Raw genomic sequence first — 18,635 nt, forward strand, 5'->3', positions numbered from 1 at the left:
CACACACACACAGAGAGAGAGAGAGAGAGAGAGAGAGAGAGAGAGATACATTAACTATTAAAATAGAAAACAGAGAACTCAGAGATTAGCTGTTTAGCTTGTATGCAAAAGACCCTAGATTGCACTTCCAATAAATAAAGCATGCAACTTGGCCCCTGAGCACCCAGAACTATGAGCAGCAGGACCTCTGGAGCTGGAGAGGGCGTCCAAGCTCATTGGACTGGCAGCAGAGAGCATCCTCAGACTGACATTCCAGACAAGTCCGAGTAAGATGCTCTGGCCTCGAGTCCCGTCCTTACTCTTAGACATGAGCTTGACTCAGAAGCAACTTAACTGGTCCTCAGGACATAATCAAAGGGGCGGAGTCTCGGTGATCTTGGCCAGCCACGGATCCTGACAGGAACACAAGGCCGAGGGATAGCTGCCATTTTTGCCACATGTGATTTCTCCCAGGGCTCAGCTTTTTCCAGCCTTCTGAGAATGAATGGGCACCGTGAACATTCCTCCACACAGAGAGAAAGACAGCGGAAGGGCTTCAGAGCCAGAGAACTGGACAAAGGCAAGAGTAGCCCACTCTCCTCCCTTCTGCCCCAGCCTAGCCCCAGCCCATTGTGACCTCCCTGACTGTACCCAGGCCTTTGTGACTGTCACCCGGGGTAGACTTGTGAGCCAGAATGACATCCAAAGTGCCCTCAAAGAGAGTGGCAGGTTAGCCAGGCCAGGGCCTGGACTTGGGGTCAGGAAAGGGTCACAGGGATTGATGGAGGGGCCAAACCCCCTGGGACCCTGTGGACATTCTCACCCGCAGCGCCCCCCAGCCCCAGTTTCAAACAGCCATGGAGGATGCCTGGATCAGCCCTGTCAGGGATTTGTAAGGTGGCCCTGTCTGGTCCCCTTTCAGTCCACTCAGTCATTAGAGTCTTCAAGACCTTTCCCAGCTCCAGGGACAGGGAGTGGGGGACTCAGAGTGGGAGGGGAAGCCCCTGGGATGTTTCTGTCAAGTGAAGGGGCCAGACCAGAAGGGGAGGCTGAGGTCGAGTGGGACTGGCCCCTGCATCCAGAACATGAGCTGGGGCCACCCAGGCAGACAGGACTCCCCACCTCAGGACCCGGGCTCTGCCCATGCCTAACCTTGCCTCCCAGAGGAAAGGCCACGGCTTCATCCAGACCAGCTCTCACACAGCTTCAGGGAGGGACACTGGGGTCTGCAGAGAAAACCTTTCTGCAGCTGGAGCAGGAGAACAACAGTCTGGTGAGTGCATTCCATAGGCCAGGGGGCACTAGCTGCTCCTCAGAGTCCCTGTCCTAGCCCATCTGCTTCAGTTTCCTACCTGGGAACCAACCAGGACAGGTAAGCCTCATCTTTCTCCCCCCCTCCCCCAGAAAAGGCAGAACCAGGACCTCAGGGAGCAGCTGGGGGCCCTCCTGGGGCCAGGGCAGCAGTTTCTGCCTCTATGTTCTGAGCACTCCAGCTGTACAGCGCTGGCCTGGGTAAGCAGGGGCGCGCAGCCCCGGACCCATGCAGCAGCACCTCCAGCTGTCCACAGCCTTGGGCACGACCCAGGGCTTCTCCCACAGTCCCCTAAGTTGGCCAGCACCCGGCCCCTGGAAGACAGGGCACCTGTGCAGCTGTTGCGGCAGCAGGAGCTCTGCCCAGGGAAAGAGTCCTTTGTGCGGCAGTCCCAGGTGGGCCCTGGGGAGAGGGGCTTGGCCTGGGGAGCAGGGAGCGGGTCCTGTGCCCACATTCCTCCTCCCCACCCAGAGTGAGCTGCAACAGATCCGATTGTCCTTTGAGAGGAAGAAGATGGCCATTACTGAGGTGCCGGCTTGGCCTGTGGTGGGAGGGAACCCCTGTTATATCCTGCTCTTTGTGTGTGATGCAGGTCCCAATTCCCTGCCCCCAGGTATGGGACGGTGTGGCAGAGGTACACATGGCTCTGAACAACCAGGCCACCGGGCTCCTGGTAGGTCGTCAAAGGGTCACGGAAGGGATGGTGGTCATGCGAGCCAGTGGGTATGGCACAGTGACGGCGTCGCGTCCTCTGCCTCCTAGAACCTCAAGAAGGACATCCGGGGTGTATTAGAACAGATGGAAGACATTCAGCTGGAGATTCTGGGGTGATGCAGGGACCCCGGGCTGAGCCAGGACGGGATGGGGTGGAACCTTCTCTGTTCATGTCCCACAGAAGGGATGGTGCCAGGCTGGGGACAAGGGCTGCATGACAGTGTGCTTCCCCTAGGGAGAGAGCCCACTGCAGCGCTCAGGCCAGGAAGCAGCCGCAAATGATGGAGGTAAATCCCCACCCAGGGGAGTGCTAGGGAGATTCTGAGACATGGACTTCAGGGACAAGGTCTCAGGCCTAGAGCCCAGTGGTTACAGCAGACTTATCCCTGGGAAGGGGGAGGGGGACAGGCACAGCTGGGTTGACCCTACAATAGAGTCTGTTGATTATGGGTACCTCGGGGCTAGGGACCTGCCCTCCCCCAGGGTCCCCAAGATACTGAGGACAGGCTCTGACCCAGCCCCCTCCCTGACAGAAAGGCAGGCCACAGCTGGGATGTTCCGAGGGCCTAAAGGGCCACCTCTGGTAGGTCACTTTCGGGGCAGAGCCCAGTCCCCCAGGACCATGCCCATGGGCATTCCCTACCCCTTACTTGCCACTGCCTGCAGGCTGCTGGCCTTAAGGCTGCTGCTGGGTGCTCTGCTGGCCTGCACAGTGGCCTACGTGTATGTGGTGGACCCCACACCCTTCGAGGGGCTGGTGCCACCCCTGCTGAGCCGAGCCACCGTCTGGAAGCTCAGGGCCCTACTCGGTCCCTTCTTGCGCCTCGAGGTGGACGACTTCCTACCTTTCTAGACCGGAAGCCCAGTGGCCCCAGCAAGGAGGCCAGGTGGCTGGCGCTGCCCCAGGGGCCCAGGGGCCTTACTGGTCCTTGCCTACAGCACCGCTGCACACAGTCTCTACCAGAAACTGGAGAGAAGGGTGGAGGAGGGGCTAGTCCTAAGGGCTGGGCCTGCAGCTGGATATACAATCGTGACACACTTTGCATGCAGCTTGTTTCCATGGAAACTGGGGCTTGTGGGGCAGAGGTTTGGGAACTTCGTGAAGCACTCTAGTGGTAGGGGTTTGGTGGTAGGGCCCCCGCCTCAGATCCTATCTGCTCCCCAGTGTACTCCACAAAAGTCTCCTGGATTAAGGGTGTAGGAGGGTGGTCTTCCCTAGGTTACAGTTGGGAAGTTAGAAGGGTCCTCAGTGCTCTCCTGGACCAGCCTCTCCCAGGGACCACGGAAATCCGAGCCCTGAACCTTCTAACCCATTCCTACCTTATCAACTCTGCAGGGGCTCTCAACCCCTCAACCATGGTCCATGTCTAACTCGACCTGGCACTGTCCAAGGCTAAAATCAAGGGGCCTCACATTGCTGGGCAGCGCCGTGGGTGTGAACACACACACACACACACACAAAATTTATTAGGGAAGTTGAAGGAGGGAAATCCTGTAGAACAGAAAACAGTTTGTGGACCTGTGCCCTGAAGGGAGACACAGAACTGCTGCCCAGAAGTGGACGCCAGGACACGGCCCCTGTGTGAGTAAAGGAGTTGGCAGGGGTTCTGTCCTGACTCCGCCCAGGCTTGGGTATTCCTAGAGGTATCACCCTTGGATGCAGAAGACCCAGGTGGGGTCAGAGCAGGCAAGAGGCAGAGATGGTGGACCAGGTTTATGGTGCACCAGGCTGGCTGGCAGCTCCAGGACTTTAAGGCATCTGTTCAGGGGCTTGGGGTGGAGTGGAGTGCAGTGACCTGCAGTGACCTGCAGTGACCTGCGGTGACCTGAGACCCCCACCCCAGCCCAACCCACAGAGGCCTGGGCTCCCTAGAGGAAGTGGCTTAAAGTGCTTGGAAGGGATATGGAGGTTGGGGTGAAGGTCATGCTGGTTCCCAGTATCTCTGAGGCCACCCCCACTGGGGCACTGGGCCCCTGCAGCAGGTGGGGGGTACTTCCTGAGGTCACCTGGAGACAGGGTCCTGGGCCCTGGCAGACGGATCAGTCAAGATGTGGCTGGTTGACAAGGAACGGGGCAGGAATCACCAGGCTACGTCCAGCTCTAAAGCAGCCTGGTCTTCTGGGTCCCCAGAAGATTGCCCATGGCCCTAGAGCCACCTATTAGGGACCTGAGAGGCTGGGGAAAAGGCTGGACGCAGCAGAATGTAGCTGACAAATGGTCCCACGGGGGGCTGCCCCAGCAGCCACGCTCCAGGGGGCCCGCAGCGGCGGGTGATCCTCAGGATGGCCAAGGTGGCACAGGTGCAGGCCAGGAGTCCCCCTAGGCGGACCACGCCACCCCCATCCACGGCTACAGCTGCCAATGCGCCCCCTGTTGGCCAATATCCATGAGAGAGAAGCAGAAAGGTGGAAGTCAGCAGGGGGTACAGCTAACCCCACCTCCCCCAAACTCTGGACACCTCCTCTCCCTGAAACTCTGGACCTAGCCTAGCTCTCTCCAGCCCTGCTCTGAGCCCCAGCTTTCTGACAGTTCCTAAATCCTCCCTTGGCACTTAGCAGAAGAGGGCATTCTAAAGTACAATAGTTTCTGTAGGGTTCCCGGCCAGGTGTTGGCCTAACGTGCAGCCCCCATTGCCAGTACCTGCTCCCAGCCCTGGGGTGCCTCAGAGTCCCAGGAAGCAGCTGAGGCCCTCGCCTTTCACCAAAAACCCTGTTGTTGTCCAGCACGACACAGACTGGGAGTAAGAGACCTTTGCAACTCATCAGCAGAAGGTCCCTTACCAACTAGGCCTGACTTGGCATGTCAGCAGAAATGTCCAAGAGGAATGTACCACCCTGTACCAACTGGCCAACCCCTTTCCTGAGACCTCCACCCCCCACCTGTGCCCACAGCCATAGCCTTGCCCAAGGAAAGGATCAAAATGATTTTTCCTTTTTTTAATAAAATTATAGATATATAGATGTAAATATAAAAACATAAAACAGACACAATGCAAGCAGACGCTGCCATGTGCTTACTCAGGGTCCCTGACGCCAGGGAAGAACCGACCCCTCCCTGATGTGCTTTCCAGCGCTGCTGGCCAAGCCAGTGCTTTGGGGTGAGGACTCTCCAGTTTGGCAGGGAAGGCCTGAGAGAGAGGGAGGGGGCTCTAGGCCCCACTGGTCCCTGGGGCAGCATCTGGCCCCCTCTCTGCTCTGGCCAACCCGCCCCCCATCACCTTCCACGAGAGTATAGAGCAGAAGTTAAGGCTTTGATGAAAGCACAAGTGGCAGCCGAGCACGAACACATCAGACGTGGTGCGGCAGTACGGCATACAGACAGAGGGACATGAACCCACCAGCCAGGCAAGACAGAAACAGGGAGCTGGGATCCCTGCTACAGCTGGATTACCCGTCCATCTGTTCATCCATCCATCCCCACCCACAGCAGACCAGGGTTACGCCCCCTACAAAGCATAGGCCTTGCCAAGCAGCAAGCGACCAACTTTGTCAGTGAAAGGCCATGAATTAGGAGTAGCTGGAGAAAAGCTGAGCAACCCATCCAGACAGGACTGGGTGGACCCATGGGACTGTTAGGGGCTGGCCTTAGGGAATGAGGGCAATAGGGTGCAGGGCAGAGCTTGGCTGATGGGGGAGACAGTCCAGGTCCTCATCACAGCCCACAGCCTTGAATTCGTCTGCCCCGTGAGTACTACATAAGTAGATGAACAGGCAGAGGCCGGAGCGCAAGCTTGTGGAGGCAAGGCTTTCTTTCCTGTTGACGTGTCCACAGCAGGCTTGGGCAGCCTCCTCCCTGGGGCAGAGAACTTGATAGGGTTGGGGAGCTGCTGTGGGGGTCCTGGTCCCCGTGGAAGCACAGCAGATGAGTGGTGGTCAGTTCTCACACCGAGATTTCGTACGTAGTCCCACCCACGCCGGACACCTTCTTAACCAGCGTGTGCCGGGCAGGGCTGGCGTTGGGCCCCATGGGGCTGGCGGCAGGCCCCAGACGGGCCATGCCTGGGGACTGCCCGTTAAGCTTACTTGGGGGGGTCTTCAGCTGAGGGTGATCCCTGCATCAAAACAAGCACATACACACACATGCACACACAGTGAACACAAGGACACGTGTAGATATGGACTGGAGCCCTGTGTCCTGGACCCTGCACAGTCCTTGTCCTTAGGATTATGCTGTCACAGGACAGACATTTCCAGAACTGCTGTCACCCTCATGGGTACACTGATCTCTCCCGGTTGGATCAGACAAAGCGCATTTAAGAGCTGCCGGGCCCTACCTGCCCACTGGGACTGAAGCTGAGAAGCCCAGTAGTGAACACATAGCTCTTTCACTAATCTCTCAGGAAAATGAGGGGTACCACTCCTATCCCCCAGCCTGCCCAGAGCTACTACTGTTCCCTCAGGGATGTCCCATGGAACCTTTGTAGTCACACAGCCTAAACAGAGTCCCCTCCCAAGGCCTCACCTGAGACCAAAACAATGAAGCTAGTGCTCAGGCTCCTAGGTTCCACCTGCCCTTCCCCACTTGTACGCATGGAGGCTCCTTGTTAATCTGCAGCTGCATGCTCAGTGCAGTGCATATGAGCTGTGGTAAGGCACTATATTCCAGTCTCGGCATGCTGATCATGTATCAAGAAGGGAAGGGACAGCGTGCCTGGGAAGTTAGAAGTCCACACATCCAAGTGAAGCTAGCCCTAGGATACCTCTAAGCAAAGACTGTGCTGGCTCAGCATGCAAATGTCTCTTCCTACATGCATACTGTACCCAGGGTCAGACCTTCCCAAACGGGGTAACTTGGGGCCTTGAAGGCAAGGCCCAGCTACCTTGTACTGTCCCTACAGACAACCAATGGGTCTCCAGGATGAGCTGGGAGAACCAGGTCATGAGGGGTTCTGCATGGGGAAACCCATCTGCACTTCTGGGCACCCACCTCTGCATAGCCAGTGAGGGCTGCCGGTCCGGGAGGTCCGTGTGGATGAAGGCCACAGCCTTGGAGCCCGAGTAGGAGGGCGATCGGGGGGTGCCTGGTGGGGAAGGCAGGCCCTGACGGGCAGGTGACCTATGTGAGCCACTGCCAGGCCGGGGTCCTGGGACGTTGTTGTTGGCCTGGTCAGCCTGCAGGGAGGAGGAAGATGTCCGAGGTGCCCGACTCACGGAGCTGGACAGTGAGGACAAGGACGTCTGCAGGGCAGGATTGCGGGCACCACCAAAGCCAGGACCGGCCACGAGGTCATCCCTGGAGCCATAGCGCAGCACAGAGCCACGGGGCCCTTCTGTTAACACACTGGCCTGTTGCAGGCTGTAGGAGCTGGGTGCATCATAGACACCAGAGTCGCCAAAGATCGAGTCAGTCTGGGAACGCAGCAGCCGTTCACGCTCTTCTCTGTCCTTGCGCTCCTGGATAGAGGCCATGATGGTCCGAGACAGGTTGTCATAGCGCACAGGAGAGGGCTCTCTGGGCCGGGGACCCAGCACAGGGCTGAAGCTGCGGGGTGGGGGCCGTGGATCTGATGGCCCAGGGTGCAGGTAGGGTGAATGGTAGCCGGTCATACCAACAGACGGGTGTGTGGGGCATGCATGGCCACTGGGTGAGCCAGGGTTAAGTAGGCTGTCATATGACAAGCTGCCATTTCGGTTGGGCAGTGCGTGAGGGGCAAAGAGACCACGGTGGGGTGTAGGAGGCCCACCTTCAGAGCGCAGTGGCTGTAAGGTCATGTGGTCCCCACCCCGCCGACTGGCAGCCTTGAGACTCAGGGAGCGTAAGGCACCTGAGAAGGCATCAGTGGCGCTGAGGGGTGGGGAGGGGGGGTAGGTAGGATGCAGACCACCAGGCCCATGGTCTGGGAGATCCAGGCTGGGCTCGGACACAAAGTCTAGACTGTGGGTGCTGTCATCTGCCAGAGTAAGGGAGTCAGGGCCTGGGACCTGTGGAGGACAGGGTATTCTCACCGCTGTACACACCCCACCTCTTACCTCACTATCGCACCAAGAACTCTGAGGCTGTGATTCAGTACAGCCAAGGGCAGCTAATCCAACCTACAGAACGGGAGGCTCCCTCCCTGCCTCCAAACAGCCAACCCTCTCATGCCCACTGCAGATGGAAGCAGGGACTGGCACTGTGATCCAAAGGGAAGCCGGTGTGGGGCCTGCTTTTGCCCACCATCAGTGGGAAGCCAGAGCAGCCACAGCCACAGGCAGAGGGGCTTCTTTAGTCTCTGAGTAGACTTGAGCCACAGGCCCCTCAAATTCCACAGCCTGTAAAAATAACTTGCCCTGGTACACCCAAGCAGCCTGATGAACTCCTCTGTGGGTAAAGTCAGCCATAGGAAGGTGGTGGCACAGGGTGTCTGAAGCCCATCCTTCTAATCTACACAACTCTCCTGCTGTGCCCAGGCTCACTCTCACCCAATGGCCTAGATAAGGGTCTAGACATGTGGAACTAGTCTCTCAGACGACCTCTAGGAGGATGGCAGCTTTGGGAACACTCGGTGTTCTGGATCATTCCACAGGCTGCTCCATGCTGCTGACTGTTCCAGTGACAGACAAGGAAGTGCTTTCTCAAACAAACCTCCAATTCTTTCGAGGGCTCCCGTGGGCCTCACAGAATGACTAATGGAGGAACTGCAGACATCCTAGCTGCTAGAGGGGAAAGCTGCCCTCCTAGAGAGCAGATGTCAGGCCAGACGGTCTCACCTGCTCCCCTCCGAGGGACCCCAGCTCACCATGCACGCAGGATGAAGTCCTGATGCATGCTCATGACAACTCCGTGACAACGGTGGCCTTGTCAGGAGCACAAGCATGGGAACAGGACACCATGACCAATCAAGGCCCTCCTCAGAGACAGACCTTTTCCAGGGGACAGATCCCTCCCAAGAATGGGACCTTCCCAGATGGGCTGTCTTCAGAGTTGGGGTCCTTCACAGAGGCAGAGCCTGGGCTTACCTGCTCACCGGGTCCACAAAAGGGTGTCTTGGGACCAGTGGAGAAGGCTGGCCGGAACTTATACATGGCAGGTGTTGGGGGGCTGGTCCTCTGTACTGACAGGGCACTCTCTGAGAAGAGGAACTACAGTCATGGAGTGACACAAACGCCAGCCCATGTCCCTTTCCTCAGCTGCCCTCCACCTCACCAGCACTGCCAGGCCTTGGGGTCTTCAGATCTCTTCCAAAGGCGCCAGCCTCTATCTTGGGGGGCAGTGGAGGTCCCAGGTCCAGAGGTTTCTCATCCAGCTGGTCTAGACTGCCCTTGGACTAAGGGAGAAGGAGCAGTGGTAGGCGAAGCCTTAAGACATGGTTTCTCTGTGTAGCCCTGGCTGTCCGTGAACTCACAGATCCACCTGCCTCTGCCTCCCCAGTGCTGGGATTAGACGTGTGCCACAAACACTTTGGACACATACATAAGGCTTGCCCATTCCCTCTACCTCTTCTTCCTGTCCCCACCCCTACACCTCACAACCCCGCTCACACACCCCTACCGTTCCAGTCCAGAGCCCTACCTTGCTGCGGCCAGCTTTCAGCCCATTGTCGCTAAGTTTGACCTTGAGGGGCACAGCTCGTTCCAGGAGCTCAGGCCTCAGGAAGGGTGGTTTGAGGCTCACTGAAAGCGGTATCCTGGGGGGTTCCACCACATACCTGTGCCAGGGTAGAGGGGTCAGTGGCCAGACAAACAGCCGGAACAAACAAGGGCAAGGCCAGTCCCACCTAGCCAGAGCAGAAAGGAACCAGGCTGAGGGTCCGAGGCTGCCCACCCCACACCCAGAACAGGCCTCTTGTCCCCCTGCCCAGGCCGGGCCTCACCGGGGCGCCAGGGGACTGCATAACACGTGCTCCACGTTCCCATAGCAGCCTCGGGTGAAGGGATTCACACCCCCGCGGAACTTCCCAGTCACCTGTGGACATGGGTCCCCTCAGCCAGCCTGACCACCCAGGACAGGCGGGGAGACAGGCAAAGGTAGGTGGGATCCTTAGAAGTGGTCTTCGTGGGAGGCAGTGTGGGCAAAGTGGGCCCCACAGTGCCCTATACCCAGGTTATCCTTGCCTGCCCTTGCAGGAAGCTATAGCATTCCCAGGCCTTGAGCTGTTGGTGGCTGCAGTGCCCACGGGCTGCAAGTGTGCATCGGGATGGGTAGCCATGGCCCCGCACCCTGAGTCCCTCCTCCCACAGCTGCCTAAGCAACCTCACTTGAGGGTCCCTGAGGCCCAGCCCACAGGGTTTGCACCTGCTCATTGGTGGTGCGCCCCCGCGTGACCAGTACCACGTGGAAGCCAGTGAGGCCGATGACAGGAATGAAGAAAAGGCCAGCCACACACATGACAGCCATGCTGGCCTGTTAAGGCCAACAGTTGAGGCAAGAACATGAAGACCCCCCTCCCCCCCTGCAGTGACAGTTCTTGTGGCCCCCTCTCGTCTAACTAAGCACAGCAACTCTTCTTCTGAAGGCTCATGTACCCACTGACCCCCCCACCTCCCAGGACATGCTGCTAAGGGCTGGACCACATGAAGATAAGGATACGTGATGGTGGTATGGGCAGCTCCCAGCCCCTCTGAGTGATTGAGCACGTAGAGCAGGCCGAAGGCCACCACCCCCACCATGTGCGCGCTGAGTGACAGCAGGAAGAGGAAGAAGTAACGGTAGTTGCGGCGTCCAATGCAGTTGTTGACCCAGGGGCAATGGTGGTCAAAGTCCTGGCAGGGGCGGTATGTCAGACACGTGGAGGGGAGGACCTGGGCACAGGGACTGGGGGGAGGGGGAGGGATGGTTACCTCCACACAGTTGTCACAGACACTGCAGTGTGAACAGCGCGGTGGACGGTAGAAATGGCACGTTGCACACCACTTCATGCGGACCTGGATGCCCCGCACATCCACATTCTTGTACAGTGGGGCCCGGAAGTCATCCTCCTTGTCCTCATCCTCGTCCGCTGAGCATCAGGAGCCCAGTAGGGTGGCAAGAATACAGGAAGGTGAGTTTCCCCGCAGGAGAGGGCCTCTCTAGTCTCTGCCCAACCCACCTACTGAGAAGAAAATCAGCCACTTACACACTAGACACAAGAAGCAGATGAGCCGCCCCATACAGGGCCCTACCTCGGGGGAAGACTCCGGGGTCCATGAAGGTAGCCATACTGAAGTTGGCCAGGACAAAGAGGAAGAGGATGCCATTGTAGACAGGAACAGCTGGAGACACAGCTCTTGTCAACCATGGGCACCTGCAATGGACAATGGGCAGAGAGCCGGGGATGTGAAGGAGGCAAGGTATGCATCTGGGCCCACCAGGCCGACACCAGGCCACCACCAGGCCGGCACCAGGCCACCACCAGGCCAGCACCAGGCCACCACCAGGCCACCACCAGGCCAGCACCAGGCCAGCACCAGGCCACCACCAGGCCGGCACCAGGCCACCACCAGGCCACCACCAGGCCAGCACCAGGCCACCACCAGGCCGGCACTGGGCCAGCACACAAGCAGATCTTAGCCATCACTACTCGTTGGCTGTGTCTGTGATGCCCAGTGTAAGCTCCTTGCACTAGCTCCAACCCTGCCAACCTCAGGGCTACTCTCTGGAACACAATTCACAGCTGAGGAACTTAATTCAGAGAGGCCCACCAGCCTAGAACGCAGGATTGGGGTGGCCACAGAGCTAAGTCATCCAACCTACCTGCAACTTGTCCAGGCTACCATACTCCTGAGGGACCAAGACAGGAGTGAGAACCCAGAGGCCACTGAGCTACCCAGCAGCTTGACTCAGGGCAGAGTGGCGCTGATATGAACTCTTCATCAGGACACTGCTGAGGTATGGAGGCACTGCTTCAGCCAGCCTCCTTCTGTTTCTGGCAGACCATTTGTTCCCTTGTTTGCCAAGCAGAGGAGACCGAAACCCCTGGAAAAGCACACACCTCTACCCTCCCACCTCACTTCCCACAGCGCTCGGCGCCAAGGCTTCCCTCCTAACCCACTTTCCAAGAAGCCTCCCAGGTGTGTCTCCTGTAGCACATCTGCCTCAGCCCTCACAGGTCCTCACCGGAATCCCACAGAATCCAGAACCCACAGAGACATGCCCAGCCTTGAACCCCCAGTCCTGACCCTGCAAGGGCTACTGAAGCCCACTCACTGAGTTCAAGAAGCTACTCCGGCCTCAGGAAACATGGTTTCCTTCTGTGTTACTGGCTGCTGAGACAGGTGGTGGGGTACACACAGGGTTTAATTTCCCGCCTGTGTTTGGTCCTTTGCGAAGCCAGGCTAGTGGGGTTTCCCTCATGGTCACCCTGATCACAAGATGGTAGCCGCCTGCCGGCCTGCAGCTACCTACCACCCGAGTGCACAGTCCACGCTGTGCGCCCACGCCTGCCTTGGCCACGAGCCAGGCCCGCCGCCCCAGCAACCTCCATGGCAGCAGAACTATTTTTAGTAGAAAGCAAGAGGCTATTTAAAGCTCCTGCTTCCCACGGCAGCACCCTCTATGGGGCCGCCAGCCATGATACCCCATCCTCTTTCCTGGGCCAGCATGGACATACAGCTTGACAACACAGGCCACAGCCATGAGGGTCCAGCAGGAGATCACACCCAGCCTGTGAGCCGGGAGCGCTCGCTTGCTCTACACATTCCTCATCTCTGACACAGACAGCAAAGAAAACTTGTCTGTGACCTCCAGTCTAAGCTGTTCAGCAAAGCTACAGTGGAACCCGACAGCGAAGAACTCAACAGGTAGGGGACAGACACGTCTGAATGAAGCAGTCAAGCCTTCTAGGGATGGGATGCTCTCCAGCCTGACCTGGGTAGAACACACCAGCTCACTGAGAGGGGCTAGTTCCACACTGGAACCAAGTGAAAATTCAAACACCATGCTACAGAGTCAAAAGCACGATGTCACACCCTAGTACCACCTGCAGTAGTGAGGGGCTGCATGGATGCTGTCAGGGGGATACAAGGTGTGTAGGCTCAGGTAGACTGGGGTTCAGTCCTTACAAGACCTTATCCTACATGAAGTGCCAGGCCCTTGATTTTCCTTCCAGGAAGTGCAGAGAACAGCTGTCCCTCCGATAAACAAGAAGCTGAGGACCACAGCACTGGGGCCAGGCTGTCTCCGAGTTTTCATGTGGGCTAGCCTCGGAGGTACACAACCTAGCAGCCAGGGCTGGAGGGTTCTCCCAGCCGGGCAGCGGTATTTCTGTATTGTCTCTCAAGCTCCACATGGGCCGGACAGGTGCCCTGAGTGAGCTGTCTGAGGAGCAAGGGGGCAGTCTGCACTGGTGGGGCACTTCGATGGCACTGAGGTGCTGGGCAGCCTCTGTAAAGCATAAACACCACCACCTACATAGACATAACAGGGGCCGTCCGTGTCTGTGTGTGTCTCAGCTAGCTGTCCGAGGGCCTGACGTACTTAGAGCTGGGGTCCAGGACCAAGCATCTGTCCTCTGTAGGAGCTGCTGGAGGCCTTCTGGCCTCCCCACCAGGGTCTGGATAAGAACGCCTTTGTGCAGGGACTGGGTCGTGGGCGAGCACAGCACATACGCACGCAGAAACGTGGACACAAGCACACGGACGCACAGGCATGCTCCCCGGCACACACAGAAAGGCACAGATGCACAAACTTACAGCTCACAACCGTAGAAAAGCACAACCGTCCCACATATGTGAACAAGGAACAGTTGCAGCCACAGGTACACACAGGAAGCTTTGCTTGTAAACACTATGGGGACACACAGAGGCACACCTGCACATTTGCTCACACCCAGAGACGTGCGAATGTGAAGACACCCATGTGGTACCCTCCTCCCAGGTTTGTCAAACCCAGGTCAGCTGCCTACTATGTGCTTCCCACTGCCCCCAAGCACAGGGCACACTGAAGCCTGCAAGGATGTGTGAGGACACACAAAGACAGGAGGACATTCGAGGATGTGCCAGCTTTCCCAAGGAACGTTTTTCCAGCAGGAGCCCATGGGCTCTGCAGGCATCTGGCCTTCAATGAGCAGGAAGGCTCTACTTGCTGCATTCCTAAAGACCCTTTCCTGGTTGGCTCAAGCCCTGCTAAGGAGAAAAGGGTGGGGGGAGAGGGGAGAGGGAGAGAGAGAGTGTGAGAGTGTGTGTGTGTGAGTGCATACTTGTGTTCCTAGCTCTGGGGCTCCTAGCACCCAAGGTCTTAAGATGCATCCTGAGCAACAGTAACTCAGGCAAGAACACAGCCATCACCCCACCCAAGTGGAGGTCTGGAGTCCCACGCAGGCCAGCAGAGAGACACCACCCAGTAAGGGGGTGACTTCAGGGACAGAATAGCTGCCAAAGCCAAATGTGGAATGGAAAATTTTTACTCAGACATTTTATTTTAATCAAGTTCTTCATTAACACTGGCCTATGAGGCACCCAGGGCCTATCACAGCAGCCACCCTGGACATCCAAGGCACTTTGAAGTACTAAGCAGCTACACCCACCTGGTCCAATCCCTAGACATTTGAACAGAAAGAATAACAGGGACAGAAGAGCAGTAATTTGTCACAAGCAGGACACCCTAGCAGAATGCAGTTTTCAAACCTAATTTCCCTTCCATGATGCTCCAGTCACTGCCAGGTCCCCAAGGCTACTAGAGGCCAGAGCCAGACTGTCTGCTGTCCCACGCAGAGAGCTCAGGCCCACCTGAACCAGCTCTACCACCCTAAGTGCCCAATGGCCTAACAGCCCTAGGGTTGGCCACCTGACAGCAACCCCCAGTCTCTGGCATGCATTATCCATGTCTTTTTGAAAAGTGGATTTTGAGGGGTGCCCTGGCCTCTTCGTGAGCTGGTTTGTGAAGGCGCCCTGATCCTTCAGTTCTCAGGCTCCGCTTCCTGACTGATCCGTTCTCCTTGGCACCTTGAGAGAGGCAGTTCAGACTTGCAGAGGAGATATACGGGTCACTTGCCCCAGGTAAAGTTCCAGGACCCAAATACAGGCCCCAAAGGTAGATGAGGAACCACTTCCTTTTTTTGGTGTCTGAGGTATCAGTGGGCTGGGCCAGAAACAGGGCAGGAGGGAGGCACTGAGAGGATAGGGATCCTGTCTTGAAAATGACACCTACTCCAGGCTGGCCACCAGACCTGCCTGGACCCTGGCATGTCCCATATCAGCACAGCTGTACATCACAGCCTCCTCTGAGAACAAAGCCACCTGAGTGGGAAGTCAGGTCAACCCACATCTCGGGGGCTCACCCAAGGGGCAGGTGAGGTTGCACACAGACTAAACAGGACCCAAGTCATGCCAACTGTAGTCAGTCAGTTCAACTCAGAGTGGCTGTCCCTTAAAGAGAATGCCAGATCTCAAGAGCACCAGCACGCATGGACCCAGAACTCCAAGAACACAGAGGAAGCTCTGCCCAGGAAAATGGTAGCAACTTCAGAGACCAAAGCTTGTGGCTGAGTCAAGTTTCCAGGAAGCACCACAGAAGGGCCTTCTAATCCTACTAAAGTCCTCTGAGGCGAGAAAAGCAGGGGGACAGGATCTTAATTTCTCTTAAAACTTTTGTTCCCATATTGCATGTCTTAATTTTGGAGTTATAAGACATTGATCTGTCACTGAGACACCCTTCCCACTGAAACAGAATCCCACCCCAAACCTGTGGAAGAATGAATTTTCCAAGATGTGTCCCCTCCAGTCTTAGTTCCCCAAGCCCTTCCTTATCCCACAGTCCACAACATCTTAGTGACAAGAACACACAGGCTCTCTCTGGAGCCAGAAATAAGCCCGTCCACACAGGCCTTTTTTAAACTTGCTCTTTGCAGCCGGTGGCATCCACCCAACTCCAGCCCCCAGGTAAGGACTCTCCTCCCACAACAGGCACTGAATTCAGACTCCTACAAAGGCTGCTGTATGATTCTACAGTGAAAAGGGTGGCTCAGGCTCACTTAATCTGGGACTGTCCCACCTGGAAACAAATGGCCATCCTTTTAGTCACCTGAGTTGTGTCAAGGCTTTGAAACTGTAGAAAGAAACGAGTGGTCAGAGATTCTCAAGACTTGACTATTCCCCATGACCTATGAATAAGCCCGGGTCAAGAAATTGAGGCTGGAGCTTCCTACTGCCAGGCTGGCAAGAGAACTCCCTCCCCACGACTGGTGGCCTAGCCTCTGAGGTCTTTTTGTCCCCCAGGCCTACAAGTGTAAGTACTGGAGCCTCTCAGTGTTGTGCTCAGGGAGGGCAGAGGGCCCTGGAGTGGCCAGCCAAGGCTGTGGGGCAGGCCACACCTACGCGAGAACCACAGAAATGTTGATTTTGTATGTTGGCTGCGAGGAGGGGGCTCACAGCTCCTACTGCTCCTACCCTCCGCCACGAAGATTGGTGACTGTAGGTGACACGCGTCCCCCTCCAAGGTCCCGAGGGAATGAAGAGCTGCAACCACACCCAGGGCCTGCTAGAACGCTCAGAGGCAGGCATTCACCTGTCCGGGCACCGCGGACTCAGCCCCTCGTCGCAACCGGCTGATCCGCCCAGCCCACCGCCGCCCCCGTGGAGCACGCGCGCCCACTCGCCCCCCTCGCCCCCGCTGCTCTGGACCCGGCGCCGACTCACGTGAATACGAAGAAGAGGGTGCTGGAGCCAACCAAAAGCGCGGCGGCCGTGGCCACCGGGATGTACTTGGCGGGTTTGAGGCGCGTCCCGGGGCTGCGGGGCATCCTGGGCGCCGCGCCGCCGCATCCCTCCCCGGGCCGGGCGGGCGGGGCCGGCCGGGTCGGGCCGGGGTCGGACGCGCGGGCTGGACGCGGCGCAGGATCCGCGGCAGCTGCCGTGGAGGAAATCCCACCCCACGGGCGGCGGCGGCGGCAGCGGCGGCGCGCTGATGTCAGCGCGCCCCTTAAGGTGGACCCGGCGGCAGGGCCGCGGCGGGGGCGGGCCGAGGGCGGAGCGCCGGGCAGCCCGACGCCCCACGCACGCGCCGCGACCATGTGGGCCGGCAGGCTTCCTTCCCTACTTTTTTTTTTTTTTTTTTTGTCCTTGTCTCAGGCCCTAACCCGGCAGTTCTCTTGGCCCTACATGCTCTCCAAGCACAGTCCCGGGACAGGCAGAAGGTCCCCTGGCAGTCGCTGAGGTGTGAGGGAGATTGCTGTCAAGGTAGGGGCATCATGATTATCTAAACCTTACCCGACTCACAGCCCTCCACACACTAAGAGTTAGGTCAGTGAGTTCCTCCCGCGTCCTGGCTTAGGCCGCAGGCTTAACTAAGGGCGTGTGTAAGAGACGGAGAAAACACCTTTGAAGGCTGGTGTCCTAGCGAAAGTGCCTAATACCCTACATTGGCCTTGACTAGAAAGGTTGCGCATGCTCACCACCCGAGGGAAAGCCCACCTATCTGCGCCAGGACTCTGCTGCTTAAGGTGGACCGGCCCTCCAAGAATGCTGCAAGCTAGGCATCTGCATTGGCTTCCCCTGGCATATCAGCGTTTTCTAAGCCACTGCTTGCCTTGGCCACTCCACAAGGTAGCAGCATCTACTTTGAAGCCTACTCATGGGCCTGGGCAGTGTGCTAGCTGGCAATTCCCCAGAGTTGCCCCCAGTCTGAATGCTCTTCTCCATCTTCTACCCCTCCCCAGATGGAGAGATACTGGGGGCCTTATTCTCTTGGCTGCTGTTATCTCCTGTACAGCTGTGAATCCAGAGTCCCGCAGCTACCTCCTCCCTATAACACTGCTTGTAGGCCTGGGGCTCCTTAGATGTCCCACAGCTCAGGGGTGGGTGCTTTAATGTAGAAAGAGCTTTTCAACAGCATAGTGATAGATTTTTCTCTCAGATTTCTGTTCTGTTGGTCATTCCTTGTGAGAAGGTGCGGCACAGGGTCACGGAGAGTTCTTCCAGCGTTGGTGAGATAAGAAGTGATGTGACCTCACAGTGGATACAAACCTTTTGGTTCTCAGGTAGTATCCAGCCAGCCCTCTGCATTATGCACACAATTCAGTTAAACTCACCTGACCTGTAGCCTGGACTTTAATCTTATCCTACAGTTCAGAACATAGGAAGCTCAGAACCTCTAGGGCCCTCAGGAAGGCTCCACGACTCACACCCCAAGACAGCCACACCACTGCCACAGGCCTGTAGGAAAATAGCAAACACTGCTCATGGAAGACTTCTCTGAAGTCTTAGGTGAGGCACATAGCTGCTGAGGCCAGAGCCCAGTGTTATGGTCCCTTTCTTCCTGAATAGGGCTAGCAAGGCATCAGGGAGCTGGCGCACGGAGGCCCAGGCAGACCTCTTCACTAGAGTGACCACTGGAACAGTCTAGATGTGGAACAGGCAGAAGTGTAGAGTGACAGCCAACCCGCAGAGGGACTGCGATGGAGGTATAAAGCAGCACTCCCCACAATGGCACCCTGACTCCCCATGTTTTCAGCTATCCAGTCCAAAATTAAATAGAAAATTCCATAAATAATCCAGATTTGTGTATGATTAGCCATGTGTGGTGACTCATGTAGTGCCAGCTCTCGGGAGAGCGAGTCAGATAGACTGCTTCACAGTCCAGCCTTGACCACACTGTGAAACCCCATCTCAAAAACTAAAAAGCTGGGTGTGCTGGATCTTAAGTCTGAGGCCAGCCTGGTCTACATAGTTCTAGGCTAGCCAAGTTAGATATGCCCATTACTAGCATCCAGGATTCAAGGTCATCATCAGCTACACA

The 18,635-nt window shown here is 57.2% G+C and overlaps 2 protein-coding genes across 4 annotated transcripts; one reads left to right on the forward strand and one right to left on the reverse strand.

Moving 5' to 3' along the window:
* Window positions 1–760: 760 nt before the first annotated feature.
* Window positions 761–2,858, forward strand: CCDC188 (coiled-coil domain containing 188; the record flags this gene model as incomplete). Its single annotated transcript, XM_080919417.1, has 9 exons — window positions 761–1,252; window positions 1,384–1,491; window positions 1,579–1,686; window positions 1,763–1,819; window positions 1,905–1,964; window positions 2,054–2,118; window positions 2,241–2,292; window positions 2,539–2,588; window positions 2,672–2,858. 9 exons carry the CDS (start codon window positions 761–763, stop codon window positions 2,856–2,858), a joined length of 1,179 nt encoding a protein of 392 aa, XP_080775543.1.
* A 611-nt stretch (window positions 2,859–3,469) lies between these two features.
* On the reverse strand, window positions 3,470–16,752 carry ZDHHC8 (zDHHC palmitoyltransferase 8). Of its 3 annotated transcripts, XR_013975089.1 has the most exons (12): window positions 16,538–16,752; window positions 11,087–11,208; window positions 10,766–10,923; window positions 10,515–10,687; window positions 10,221–10,323; window positions 9,799–9,890; window positions 9,498–9,633; window positions 9,132–9,252; window positions 8,945–9,054; window positions 6,933–7,927; window positions 5,024–6,057; window positions 4,319–4,376 (listed from the first exon to the last, which is right to left on the reverse strand). XR_013975089.1 is itself a non-coding variant. In XM_080919577.1 (11 exons), the coding sequence occupies exons 1-11, from the start codon at window positions 16,639–16,641 to the stop codon at window positions 4,166–4,168; spliced, it is 2,325 nt and encodes a 774-aa protein (XP_080775703.1). In that variant the 5' UTR covers window positions 16,642–16,752; the 3' UTR covers window positions 3,470–4,165. The 3 variants fall into 3 exon arrangements, 2 of the variants coding, with proteins under 2 accessions (XP_080775703.1, XP_080775704.1); XM_080919577.1 differs by lacking the exon at window positions 5,024–6,057 and having other exon boundaries at window positions 3,470–4,376; XM_080919578.1 differs by lacking the exon at window positions 4,319–4,376 and having other exon boundaries at window positions 4,482–6,057.
* Between the last annotated feature and the right edge of the window lie 1,883 nt (window positions 16,753–18,635).

This window comes from Micromys minutus (assembly GCF_963924665.1).
Source record: "Micromys minutus genome assembly, chromosome: 7".
Taxonomy (NCBI): domain Eukaryota; kingdom Metazoa; phylum Chordata; class Mammalia; order Rodentia; family Muridae; genus Micromys; species Micromys minutus.

Coding starts and splice junctions, on each gene's coding strand:
- ZDHHC8 (XM_080919577.1), bottom strand. CDS start 16,641: ATGCCCCGCAGCCCCGGGACGCGCCTCAAACCCGCCAAGTACATCCCG. Junction 10,324..10,514: donor GCTGCCCATACCACCATCAC/GTATCCTTATCT, acceptor TTAACAGGCCAG/CATGGCTGTCATGTGTGTGG. Junction 9,055..9,131: donor CCCAAGGCCTGGCAGTGCTG/GTGAGGTGGAGG, acceptor TCCTCTTCTCAG/AGAGTGCCCTGTCAGTACAG.